Genomic DNA, 13,944 nt, shown 5'->3' with positions numbered 1-13,944 from the left:
GTCTTTGAAATCAAATAGAAGAGAAAAAACAGTAAAAATAACACATCTAATAGATATTGTTGAAATTAATTTGAAGCCATTATTTTCACTTGAACAGTGGAGTGGCATCTTAAATGTTCAACAACTGCAAATAAAGTGAAAATCTGTAAAGTAAAATCACTTCTGAAAATACTTTAAATTCTCCGTAAACATATATGTGTTTGTGTACATACATTAAAAACCTGTATGGTAATATGTTTACATAATTATAAAATAAACACATAAATGTGAAGGTATTTACTAAAATACATTTGCAAATATTTATAGCATTTTAAATTATATAAAGGAGTTATTGACAATTTAATTTATATGCATTTAATAGTATGGGAAGCAAATCATTTGAAAGGCAGATCTGTATGGGTTAAAAGTAAGATTCAGGGAATCTGATGGCTGGGTTCCATTGTGGTTGTAGCACAATGTCTTTTGACTTTGAGGAAGTTGCTTAAATGGCCTGCGGCTCAGCTAAATGACCGATTGTGGCATGAAAGTCACTCAACTTCATTCCTTATCAGTAAATGCATATTAAAACCTCAGAGAATTACTGCTGCCTGCTCACCAGAATGTCTAAAACTACAAAGATGGAAGACATCAGTGTGTTGAGGGTGTGGAGCAACTTACACACTTGCTAATGGGAATGTCAATCGATATAGACCTTTTGGAAAAGTGTCTGATGGTCCCTATCACACCTAGAGATATGCATACATTATGTCCTAATATTCCACTCCTAGGTATGTACTCATCAGAAATGAGAACACGTGTTTCCCCAAAACCTCATAATTTGATGTTCACAGCAGAACTATGTGCATTGTCTCCAAACTAGAAGCTACCCAGATGCCCACTGACAGACACACAGATAAATAAAATGTGGCATATTCGAAGAATTGAATATCATACAGCAATAAGGGTTAATAATCTACAGCAACACCCAACAGTGTGCTGGAATAATCTAAACATAGTTTTTAATGGAAGGCTCCAAGCACAAAAGAATAAATGTCTTATTCTCTGATGTATACAAAGTACAAAACCAGGCAAATCTGCCCCCTGTTCACAGAGATCAGGAGAGTGTGTCATGGGGCAGGGGAGAGGGGGGACTGAAGCGGGGGCTGGGCCTTTCCTCAGAGACTGCTGTTCTTCACCTCTGTGCTCTTAGCACGTGTGTCTTCACTTTCTCCGTATTCAGCAAACCATTTGCTTACATTCTCTTTACGCATATTATATTTCAGTACAAAGTTTAAAAAATTCAGCATTTCAGTTTCTTGATTTTTGAATTATTAAACTCATTCATACCTAAGGAGAGTGAGCCTGTTGCTTTATACACACATTTATAACAAGTCCTTAAAAGACTAATTTCATGGACTGCAGGTGAAGCAGTCTCCCCAAATCAACCAGCGCTGCCTTCCTGCCAAAGTTTAGTTCTGTTGTCTGGGTCTTGATTGTGAAAGCATTGCCTAACCTCAAGTTCTGTAAATGATTTCCGAAAGAGCTTTTATTTATTTATTTATTTAAATCTTCTGAGGTCTACCGACGGTAGATCTGAATGGGGTCTAAATAATTGGAGGGTTTATGAAATGCAGAGAATATCACCAGTTATGCACATTCCAAGAACCTGAACGTTTCCAGTGAAGAACATGCCTGGGTTTTATAAAAACAAAGCAAGGGCAGGTCAGGACATTAGCTTTCAGTGGGAGTGCAGGCTCAAACTCTGGCACTGCTGGGGCTCCTGGCTGATTGTTTTCTTTTACTTTGCAGAAGTTTCTGATGGGCGGGACATCTAGCAATGGCTTTAATCCCTAAGCTGGGTTTGGACTTCCTTTTGGAGCAAGTAGTTTCCTGCACTTTCCGTAGTTTTTAACAGAGGAGAGCCTGACACAGTGTTAAGCACTGTCAACTACTAGATGTGCCCCTGAAGGGTCCCCAACATGAGATTTCCAGCAACAGTTGTGTGGTTTATGTTATGGACTGTTTGTGTCGCAAAAGGTAAGATTAAAAAAGGAAGGCTTTTTTTTTTCTATATTGCAAAACATTTGCTTACATGCTTTTTACGGTGGTAATGAAAATTTGGTCTAGAAAATGTGTTTAATTACTGTGCTGTAGCCTAGTATGTGAGATGCTTTTGACACTGTTCAGTTTGAAAAATATAAGCAGCTTATTTGAATGGCACATCTAATTATTCATCATAATTTTATTTAATGTAGAAGTTCAGAAAATGTTTTAATAATTATCTTCAAAAAATGTGACATGTCATGATCATTTCCCTTGTGATTATCATAAAATGTAATTTAATTTTTTTGCCTAGAATTTTCACCAAAATGCCTATGTGAATGTATTAAGAAGTAGGTGAACATAGAACAAGAAAATGAATTAGACAATAAAAGCCTTCAAGCTGCAATGATTGGACTTATTTCAGATAGAGATGTGAACTCTTGCTAAAGAAAAATTGATTTATCATTTACAATTGATATTGCCATGGCTTTAAAAGTCTTGGAGACAGCCATCACTTGTATCGTTTGAATGAAAATGTATAAATTTGAAAAAAAATTGAATATGCAACCTTTGTAAAAGTTACTCAATAGGATTTTCTTCCCCTATGGTTGGTATAAGATATGCTAGTAGGAAAGCCTTTAGGAGTAGTGAATCTGAGTGCAGGAGTTTTTTGCTGATACCAGTAAGAATTTATGGATAATTAAATTTACTTCTATCACTTTTCCTTGATAGATGAAAAAGTTTCTTCTTGGAGCAAATTTGGTTTCCTAGTTCATGATAGGTAACCAATAATGTGATACATGTTTGACTGACATTTTTTTAAGTTATTCATAAATTCCCAACATTCTTCACTAGGTCAACAAATTTCAATTGAATGCTTATTTCAAGTCAACCTCTAGGCAGTGAGGAATATTAGCAAACAAAACAAAACAAAACCCCTGTCCTTGAGGGTCTTTCAATCTAGAAAATAAAGCCAGATGTCTTTTTTAAGTTGTATCCTTTAGTAATTTTTTTCAGGCTTTTCTCAAATGTGTTTAAGAGTTTTTGAAAGATAGTCTTTTTCTCAGTTATACACACTAATATGCTATTGCTTGATTTTTAGCTTGTAAACCTTATATCCAGCCACTTTTTAAACTAGGTGTACAATCATTTCCCTGTCCATAAGAACATTACAACTAATAATAACTAATATTACAACACAATATACCAAAATATGACTATATTGGCAAAGAGTTCTGGAGCAATGTTAATGTTACCAATAGCAAACATCTTTTTCTTTACACAAGTGTTTTTGTCTTTTCTTTAATAGGAATACTCTTAGTGCTTCACGATTTCCATATTGTTTGCTGAGGTTTTACATAGATTGCATTTGTCATGCACTGAAGACTTGTTTGGTTCCTAGCTCAGGTTTAAAGCTAAGAACCCATGCTAAATTTAATGAAACTGTTTCAGTGATGACAAAGTGGAATTTGACATATTATTAAAATTGGGTGCTACAAAGTGTAAGTGATAAAAAGTAAATAATAGTGATTTTAAAACTCCCTGCGTCCCTAATTGATTCCAGCTGATTCATTTCACTTGTATTTTATATCTCATGAACGTATGTTGGAATGTGACAGCAGTTTCTGCTGGTGAATTGAGCTTTAGCACTACACGCATTACAGTGAGAGTGGCTGTAAATCTGGCCACTTCCCAGATAAAGTACAGATTTGGTATTTAAAGTAACACTTACATTAGCCTCATGGCTTTCCCAAAAGCACACACAACGCACAACCAATTCCATCAGTCTAGCCCTAACAGAAGTTTTACTCAACAGAGTGGCCTTGATCCTTAAAACTATCCACATCTCCTTCAACATTTGCCTCTGTTTTTGTCTCCCACGTAGAAATGACGATGGAATACAAATTGAGAAACTGAGAAATCCTAAACTGAATACTGAATGCTAAGTTGAGAAAGTGAGAAAAGACGGTTGTGTATACTCTCACGATCTGCTTTACTCAACTAGAAACTGCATTTCAGCCTTTCCTAAGTGGTCTCCATCCTGTTAAGAGTGAACATTCCTCAAAAATACTAATCACTACTAAAGAGGAGTAGTAAACAACAGCAAGAATTTATAAGCTCAACTTTCTATTTTTTCCCCCTTTTTAGAAAAGGATATTGGAGACCAAGCAGTACCTTTTTAACGCAATGGGTGGTCTGCGTCTTCATCCCTAGCTGTATAAGAACGTCAGCTGCGTGCCGGGTAGTTCACCCCAGGCTACTAAGAGCCGGGTCAGATTTACAGAGTTCAGAGTAACCGTTCCTGAGTTATACCACATCGTTTCTGCCTTCTGGAATATCTTGTGACCAAGCTTTTCAAGAACTTTTAGATTTAAGATCCAAAAAGCGTATACTCTTTGAAATTAGCCACGGCCCCAAAATTCCAGGCTGCTTAAAGTAAATAAATCAAAACACAATTGAAATATGTCCAAGTGCATGCTGGCTATGTTGTTTGGAGAGATGTGTTTCCTAATTCTGGAGGTTTAAAGGGCAAAAATGTTCTTTCAGAACCTGAAATATGTTACATATCAGAGAGCTTCTATTCCAACAGAGAGAGGAGAATTTATTTCTTTTTACTATATTGTTTCAAGTACAAGATGGTTTTGAATTTGAATTAACTAATACAAAAAAATCTATATTATGATCATAAGAATTAATTATAAATTCATAAAAGTTACTCTTTTTTAAGGATAGATGTGAATATTATGTATATTCATCTAATCCAGAAAACTTGTGATAGCGGTTTATAATCCTAAATTCTATGTTTCAGTTCCAGTGTGATACATAAGAATTCCCCATCTCCAAAAAAATCCCACATTTTCAGAGGTAGTAGTGTGGGTATTTACCTATACGGTGGGATCTAAAGTGGAGCAATGGCCCAATTGTCTTCAACATCTTCCCTTCTCCTAAAATGTTTTACCTATTAATAATACCATAAACTCAACCAGTCTGAAACTTATGTGGAGTGACAATACTCTGAGTAAGAGTTGGGACAGTTAAATTTAGTATTATGCACCACAATTATGTGAATTATTATCCACAGTAAGTTTTCTGTCTGATAAATTTTCTGCAACAATTTTAATGGGCAGAGGTAGAAATGAATGAGGATGAGGTAAAAACAGGACCCAGCAGTCCTGGAAGATGAGGTTTTCTCAGGAAGGAAGATCTGATAGGGGAAGCAGTCTCGTGGGTACTTTGACCAGGGGTAGAGGAAACACCCCCAGGAATGTCACGAGAGCGAGAGCCTTGCTGACTTTAAGTTTAGGCACAGCCTGGGGATGCACTTGCTACTCTTCTGCCTGCACGTAATTTCAAATTAGAACTAAATTATTTAAGTATTGCTAACAGTATTCTTAGCTAGAAGTAAGTTTTCAAATATACGTGGAAGCACAGTTTAGGGAGCATTCTTTATTTGGGGCCTTTGGGTGCTAGGGCTGGAGCCTCGGTCCGAGTTGGCCCACTTGTTTATCCCCTCCATCCCTGACGGTTTCACAGCCTTGGGCATGTTTCCTTCTTCCCAGCTCTGTTTCCTTCTCCTCACCCCACACACCATCCCCACCTGCCTGCCTGTGAGAGTTTGCCAACCAGCCTACCCCGTGCTCACTTAACTAACGTGCACTTTGCCCACTTCTTAACAGCTTTAACCAGTCTCAGAACACAGTGTACAAAACGGACGCTATGCCCCTGAAAAACTAAAGTGTTACGTTCTAGCTTAAGGTTATAAGGAAACACTATAAAAAATGATTCAGAGAGAGTAAAGTAATGGGACAGAGAAAAAAATCACAAAACTAATAAAAAGAAAGGGAAAGAAAAAGAAGTGACAGAGCACTTTTATTTGTTTTGACATTTTGACCGAGAGAGCCAAGTTTCTCCTAACCCTTGTTAAACAGAACTGTAACAGATAGAAAAGTGATTATAGAAATGCTCCTTCAAAGGTTCCCCGAAGTTTTTTGAGCTAAATTAAAATGATTCCTGACTTCAAAAAGTATAACATACATTCCAACATAGGACACATAGGAGGTAGAATGGAATTTTACAGATGTTAGATTTCTTGGGTTCATGCAACAGAGGTTTAAGTGCACTAAACATTTGTTCCCTTATCTTATCTTTTATGTTTGTTGCCGTCTACAATGCCTTTTCCCCAGGTTATCCATAATCTACAGATAAAATTGAAAGTCTTCGGGATAGCTTCACATTCACTCATCCATTCATTCATCTATTTATTTGCTCATTCAATGATCATCTTTTTTCTTTCGAGTGACTGCTAAGTAAGTACCAGGCACCGTAACAAGCACTTTCCGACAGGAGGTCACTTAGGAGGCAAAACAGAAGGGACGATTATTGTATTTTATCATATAAAGTATTTTGATGGAGATAACTGAAAACACTGTAGGGTCACTTAGGGAAGGCAAGATGCTCAAATTGGAATGAAAGGATGGAGTAGGGTGGTGCTAAGAAGTTGGTTTGTAAGAGGTACAATGAAGAGAGAGAAATATATCAGGGTTGCGATGACATCATGGGTAGGTTTTGACGGATTGTGGTGACGGTCCTTATTCTTGGGGAAGTTACATTCTGATGCGAGGATAGGTACATAAACATAACTATGAACCATGAATTATGTTGTGAAGGAAGTAAAGTAGGTGCTGAGAGGAAATAACAGAGATGGGGTAGTGGGGTGTCTTGCCTACCTTGCCTAGAGGTAAGTGGACCACTTGAAGGAAGTGGCTGAAAGCTCCGTGAGCTGTTTGTATATTTGGAGATTAATCCTTTGTCCATTGCTTCATTATACAGCAGAAGCTAACACAACATTGTAAAGCAGTTTTACTCCAATAAAAAAATAAAGAAAAATACACCAAAATAAATAAATAAATAAAGTTTGTGGAAAAAGCACCAGAGTTTTAAAATATCATTTGAAGTAAAAAATGTAATGAATATGAGAGCTCTTTATATGTAGTAAATATGTATACACAGAGTAAATATTGTGAGAATCTGGTAGAAAGACAGTATGAAAGAGGTGTATCCTTGTCTTTTATGTCTGGGTGTTAAAAGCAAGTAACACACATGATTACTCTTTGGGTAAATGCATTGCTTTAATAAAAATCATTTAAATTGAATAAGTTAATTGATAAGAAAATTTTATTACTTTTTTCCTTGCATGAGCTTAATAAAAGGATAGGAATTAAGTTTATCAAAATGTTAATATATTAGTGAAAAGTGGTTCAACTCCACTCACAATGTTGGCATCTACATTTGAAATTTAACTAATTAATTTTTCCAGTAACCTAAACGCCATGAAATGGATCTGAATTTAGAAAGTGGAAAACACACATATTATCCTGTAGTTAAACACAAAATTTCCATGTAAAAACATGATCCTTAAGTTGAAAAAACAAACCCAAAAACTCGGGCTTTTTTGGGGAAAGACAGTTGCTGGTAGGAAGAGGCGCAGGCGGTTTGTGTTGTTTTATGGTAGGGTGTTAGCACCATCTAGTGGAGTAAAAGTATGTTTACTTAAATTTTAGAAATCAAAACTAATGTGGAATCATCGATTACAAAGTTTCCTAACAAATGTGCTAAACATTTGCAAAAAAGTCAGAGAAAAATTAGTGCATATGAAAGCCCACACAAGTGCTATTTATTACACAAAAATGAAGTTTCATATGGAGTTTCTGTTCTACGAAATGTAGAATGTGTTTGTAATGGGATCCAGCTCCGTTGATTATTTTTTCCCCTTGCCTTTACAAAAAGAAATTCTAGAATAGAATGTTAAACCATTCTTATAAAACCAAGTAAGAAAAGGAGTTTAACAATGAAAATTATATCAATAAATATATATATGGTGAGAAGTATCTGAATTTGCCAATTTAAAAGTAATATGTTAAAAGTCAACTAATGAAATCACCCTAATATCAAGGGTAGTTGTATCTAAACTAAGCAGCAAGAAGTATTAAAAAGATTAGCAATTATAATCAGTAGGCATGAGCTTCATTACTAATTTTATGTATTCCCTTCTTTATATGTCATTTTGTTAAGGAATTACTTTTTTGGAAAAAAAGAATCATACGGTACATGCAGATTCTATTACTTTAGTATCTTTATTGTGAAGTATATGAGTGAATAAAATATGAATGTACTGTATTTTAAAATAGTTATAATTACCCATGTCAAGAAGTAGAGCATTCCCAGCATCCCCCAAATACCCTTGCGTTTCTTCTAGATTAATACCCCTTCCTTTCTTTTAGAAGAAAACATTACCGTAATATTTATGGTAATTATATTTTTGCTCTTCTTTAATACTTTTTAACCGTCTATATACACGTACCTATTATATATGTCTGTTCATAACTACAATTTTCTGAAAAAAGTAAGGATTCAATTTTATTCCATTTCACCTCCACTGGTTTCTAATTGCTAACCTGCCAGAGTGGGTTTCAATTTGAGATTGTCAATCACATTTACACAATACACTTGACCTCTCCAGTTCCAAGGTTACTGAGCTTCAAGAGATAATACAGAATAGGAGTATAGCAGCCGGTACAAGAGCTTGATGAAGATTTCGGAAACCCGGACACATTATCTCTTTGAATTTGTAGTTAATAACTAACCTCCTTACTAGAGTGAAAACACTTTGAGAGCAGATATTTTCTCTCTTTATCCATTTTTTTTTTCCTTCAGAGCTTTTATTAGTGCCCAATATTTCCTGAATTTAAAAAAGAATAGTATTAGAGAATGCGGTGCAGCAGTTAAGAATAATATAGTAAAGTATAATTATTTATCTGGAAAGTTATTCTTACAAATCTATGTAGATTTAATTTCTGTACAGTAAAATATATATCTTATATATATTAAGACTTACATTTGCAGATAAATGAAGGCTAACAGTGATATTATGATTAATAATAAGAAATATACATTTTGGCCTTAATCCATGGTTCCTGGCACACAGCTCCAAAACTCTTATAATTTCCTAATGAATACAGAGCAAAGGAAGTATCTTTGGTTGATAATTTTTGGTCTTTTGTTCTCAGTCCTGAAATAGCTCCAGAGGATCAGAGGTGAAAGTAGTGTCTTTTGTTATTCACAACAAGCCTCTTTCAACCACACCTAAGTTTATGTTAATGAGGTGATTTTTGGAAAGGCCCTAGAGAACCAAATGATGGGGGCTGGTTGCCAGGAGGAACCAACCACTTGATTAGAAGGTTGGAACTTTTAGCCCCACCCTCCCCACCCTCCCCCAGTCCCCAGTCTCAGGGGTTCTGGGAAGGGAGGCAGAACTGGAGGTTTAGTCAGTCACCAAGGGCCAGCGATTTGATCAATCGTGGCTGTGTAATGAAGCCTCCATAAAAATCTCTAAAGAATGGCATTTGGAAGCTTCCAGGTTGGTGAACACAGGGAGGTGCTGGGAGAGTGACACACCTGGCCCTCCACACCCCTTCTTCCAAGTCTTGCCCTATGCATCTCTTCTATCTGGCTGTTCCTGAGTTGTATCCTTTCATAACAAACTAGTAAACTAGTAAATTAAAAAAAAGAAAAGACTTACATTTGGATGGACCTGTATAGTTTCTTTTTTAATAAAAAATAACCTAAACCTACTGCATTTTTAATAGTTATTTAAACACCTATTGTGTTTTAATTTTTTTGTAGATTGTCAAGAACCCCCTCCAAGAAGAGAAACAGAAATTCTGTCAGGTTCTTGGACTGAACAAACATATCCAGAGGGCACTCGGGCTACGTATAAATGCCGCCCTGGGTACAGAAGTCTTGGGAGTATTGTAATGGTATGCAAGGATGGAAAGTGGCAATCTCTTCATCCTTCGAGGATATGTCAGAGTAAGTCGTTCCTACATTTGTGAAATCTGTGAAAACTTTTAGTTGTGAAAATGCTGGGTGCTACTATGGAAACGCTGGCTGAATTCTATCACTATTGTCATTTAAATACAAAATGATGCATCCTCATTATTTTCTTTTTAACTTTTCATTTTATATTGGAGTATAGTTTATTCACAATGTTGTGTTAGTTTCAGGTGTACAGCAAAGTGATTCATTTATACATACACAAGTATCTATTCTTTTTCAAATTCTTGTCATTATTCTTAACAAGGTGTTGTCATCTTCCAAAAGGTACAGATAACTTTGCCATTTTTCACTTTTGCATATTTTCAATTCTGTCCTTTAATACAATATCAAATATCCCTGTCCTCAAACTCATGTAAATTGTTACTCCCCGTGCTGCATACTAACATTACATCCTTTTTTTTTAATTTTAGAAAAGCCCTGCGGACACCCTGGAGACACTCCATTTGGTTCTTTCCATCTTGCAGTAGGAACTCGGTTTGAATACGGTGCAAAGGTTGTTTATACCTGTGATGAGGGGTATGTAGCCAATAGAAAAAGAGGCTTCTAATTCAGATAATTCATAATGGAAATAGTAAATAGAAACTGTACTAATTTATGTGTTTAAGGTTACTATATTTTTCTATGAACATATTTATAAGTAACATACAAGCAACCTGAAAATTTAAACTATCATGGAAATGATTATATATTGATACAATTATCATCTCCTCAACACTGAAAAATTAAAATGAATTATGATTACTCTGGGAGAGTGTAGTTATAGGAGAGTGGGAAAATAGCATGCATATAAATAAAAATTCACTGCAGTGAGCCCTCACTACATTCTATTATGTGCAGAGTATTATAGGAGTTTGATATGTCAGGGGGATCAAGAAATTACACATGGAATCATTATTCTCTTTCCATTTATTTCTTGAATTGAGGCAGTAGAATAAAATATTTTAAAGCTTAGGCTTTGGAGTAAGCCTATATTCCAAAACTCTACCACTTAATAACTATATGTATATTTTTAAAATATCTCTTTACTCCCATGTCCTCACTTATAAAAGCAGAAACATATCAAGTGCATCACAGGATTGGTGGGAGAAATAAATACGACACACGCTTGTGGCCCTTAGAAGAGTTCCTGGGATATTGTAAACACCCAATAAGTATTAGTTCTTATAACTTAGTCTCTCCTTGGTCACTACCAGAGGGAGATTTTTCAAAGAGTTTTTGCCCCAATCTCTGAAATATCCCTTTCCAATCCAGGCTACTCTTGTCCCTTTAAGTTCCACCCTTGACCTAGCAAAAGGGGTCAAAACTCATAAACTTCTCCTACTAGATTCCCTGAATCTCAGTAATAAATAATATTTATAAAATCTCAGTAATAAATATATTTATAATTATAATATCTATAATAAAGAGGTTAGTGACATACATGCTTTGACTCTGGCTCTGTTTAACTCATCTTTGCCACGTTCATCTTGTATTAACTATGGATAAACTGTCATAGACCCTGTAAGAGCAACTGTTTCCACCACCCAGCTTGGGCTTTCAACAGGACTAGATATTTGTCAGTGAAATAAAAGTCCTTGGACTGTTGTAAGGTCAGCATCAGAGGGGATATAAGTCTTCTGACCCAATACTGGAATGTGAACATAGAGTGGGTTTACTGTACCCACGGTTTCTGCCAGCAAACCCACCCTGTGTGTCCCCTTGTCCCATCCCCCTTTTGTCTGCTATGTACCCATTTAGCTGAATACTAGCCACTTACCAGAATACTCAATATGGAAGACCAGTTTGATCCTCCTACAGGGAGGGAGTCTTATAAGAGGCCCTCTGCACAGTGTTTCTTGTATTTTGCCAGCTTGGGGTTGCAGAAACACAAGCCCTTACTTTTCTCCAAACCAACATTTGGACAATCTCTCTATCTTTCTCTCTCCCTCGATGTACATGGGCCCTAGCATTACTGACCTTTTCGAGTCGTCTTAACAAGGGTCCTTCTGCCCGGTGTTCTTTCAGCCAATAGAATGAGACTGAGTTGGGTTCAGAAGCAAAGGAAAGCTTCATTTTTAAAAATATTATTTTTTATTGGAGTATAGTTGATTTACAATGTTGTGTTAGTTTCTGCGGTACAGCAAAGTGAATCAGTTATACATATACATATATCCCCTCTTTTAGATTCTATTCACATATAGGTCAGATTGTCATACTGAGTGAAGTAAGTCAGACAGAGAAGGAAAAATATCATATGATATTGTTTTTATATGGAATCTTAAAAAAGGGTATCAATGAACCTATTTACAAAACAGAAATAGAGTCACAGATGTAGAAAACAATCTTATGGTTACTGGGGAGGCGGGAAGGGGAGTGGGGAGGGATAAATTGGGAGATTGGGATTGACATATGCACACTACTATATATAAAATAGATAATTAATAAGGACCTACTGTACAGCACAGGAATGCTTCATTCTCCCAACAGGTTGCAAGTGAGCAGGGCTGCTTTATAGGGTCTTGTCAGCTGGGAGGGGGCAGGGCAGCCGCTCTGCTCAGGATCCAGACCACAGTGCTGGGTGCAGCACCTCTGCACACGGCCTGATGCCGCCATCTTGGATGGAGTGTCGTGTGCAGGGTCTGCACATGGCCCTAAGCTGAAGTTTAGGGGCAGCCATTTTGAAGGAGGAACTCTAGTTTGAAGAGCCAGGTGCAATTCCTCTGCAGGTGCGACCCTGTGAGCCAGTGAAACTAGACTAAGCACAGCGGGGGTGGGGGAGGGGGAAAGGTTAGATTTATTCCCCAGATTCTAGTTTTATTCCCCAGGAATTGTGAATGGGCTTTGCTGGTGACGCTAGGCGGTTTTGTGTAGAATTTTGCAGAACTCCTGAGAGAGATTTGGGCGAGTGGATGAGTCCCTGGTGTAGATGGAAAATCTTCACCAGGAAATCATCTTTCTCCGTTATAAGGTAGAGCCAAGAGAGGAACCAGAGAAGAACCTTTAATAACCGATTATTTTGTTCCTTCGTGTGACAGAGGCACAGAGTAAAAGTTTGACTCCAAGTTCTGTGACTCCCATTTACTCTGTTGAAATGTTTTCTTGCTGTAGAGAATTAGGAACAAATCAATCCCAGTCCAAGAAAGACACAGTGTTTTTTGAAGGAGAAAATTTCTTTTACTTGTGTAATTTGCAGAACAACTCTTATTTGCAGACAAAGGAAACATTTGTCCACGTAGAATTCTTTAGAAGTTCATGAAAGACCATTTTTCAAAATTCTCTTTTGTGGTTATCAAAATGCCTTCCATTATTTATTTTTTGAGAAAAAGGTTTTGTTTGTTTGTTTTGTTTTTTGCCTCCAACCGTCCAATGTAATAAATATTGAGAAGGATGCTTTGCCTTCATCTGAAGCATCTGGGGATGACTGGACACTGTACACCTGCCCAAGGACCTTGCGTTAAAGTACAGCATCTTTGGTTTTAAGATCAGACTTGATGAGTTACTATAATTCGACACTGAATGACTTCTGTAAGCCAACTTGACTCAGTGACTGCACTCTGGAAAGCATCTCGGATCTCGGGGATGGAGATAGGGAGATGGAGACCAGTGCTGAAAATAAGCCACACTAAGACATTTTTGTTAGCACTATCCTTGATCATGTAAAAAGCCCAAAGCATCCAGAAAATATCACAATCATGGAGGGTAGGAGTATGGATAGAAATATGGAAAAAGAGTGGACGGGGGTGACATACAGTGACCTGCTGTTTACTATCATGTTTTTATCTTCTGTTTTTGGTGATTGTTCGTGGAGCTTATTACATTGTTAAATGTACCTCATTAGTGAAAAAATAAATTAATGAAGGAATAAAAGTGCATTGTGCATGAAACAGTAATGAGTTTGTGTCATGAACCAAGGGTTATGATTATTCCAAGTCCATACACCTGAGGGTTTGAGGGCCTTTCTTAAGAAAGGAAGGAGGGAAGTATATGCTGTTAATTTTCCATGAAATGGTATCAAACTTAAAACTGGGCATAAACACGCATTAGCTC

General features: G+C 36.6%; 2 protein-coding genes across 3 annotated transcripts in view; one reads left to right on the top strand and one right to left on the bottom strand.

The window, feature by feature from the left end:
* The window catches only part of KCNT2 (potassium sodium-activated channel subfamily T member 2), a 405,220-nt gene extending 400,902 nt beyond the window's left edge, over positions 1 to 4,318 (bottom strand). The window contains exon 1 of the mRNA XM_060294948.1: positions 4,198 to 4,318. The gene's annotated coding sequence lies outside the window, so the exon portion shown is untranslated. The remainder of the gene's footprint in view (positions 1 to 4,197) is intronic.
* CFH (complement factor H) overlaps positions 1 to 13,944 on the top strand; it is a 125,209-nt gene that overhangs the window by 30,818 nt on the left and 80,447 nt on the right. For both annotated transcript variants that reach the window (XM_060294655.2, XM_030884113.3), the window contains exons 4-6: positions 1,789 to 2,016; positions 9,706 to 9,891; positions 10,329 to 10,434. In XM_060294655.2, the coding sequence (XP_060150638.1) occupies positions 1,959 to 2,016; positions 9,706 to 9,891; positions 10,329 to 10,434 (350 nt within the window). In that variant the 5' untranslated portion in view covers positions 1,789 to 1,958. The remainder of the gene's footprint in view (positions 1 to 1,788; positions 2,017 to 9,705; positions 9,892 to 10,328; positions 10,435 to 13,944) is intronic.

Source organism: Globicephala melas, chromosome 1, assembly GCF_963455315.2.
Source record: "Globicephala melas chromosome 1, mGloMel1.2, whole genome shotgun sequence".
Taxonomy (NCBI): Eukaryota; Metazoa; Chordata; class Mammalia; order Artiodactyla; family Delphinidae; genus Globicephala; species Globicephala melas.
This window is presented reverse-complemented; position numbering and strand designations above follow the sequence as displayed.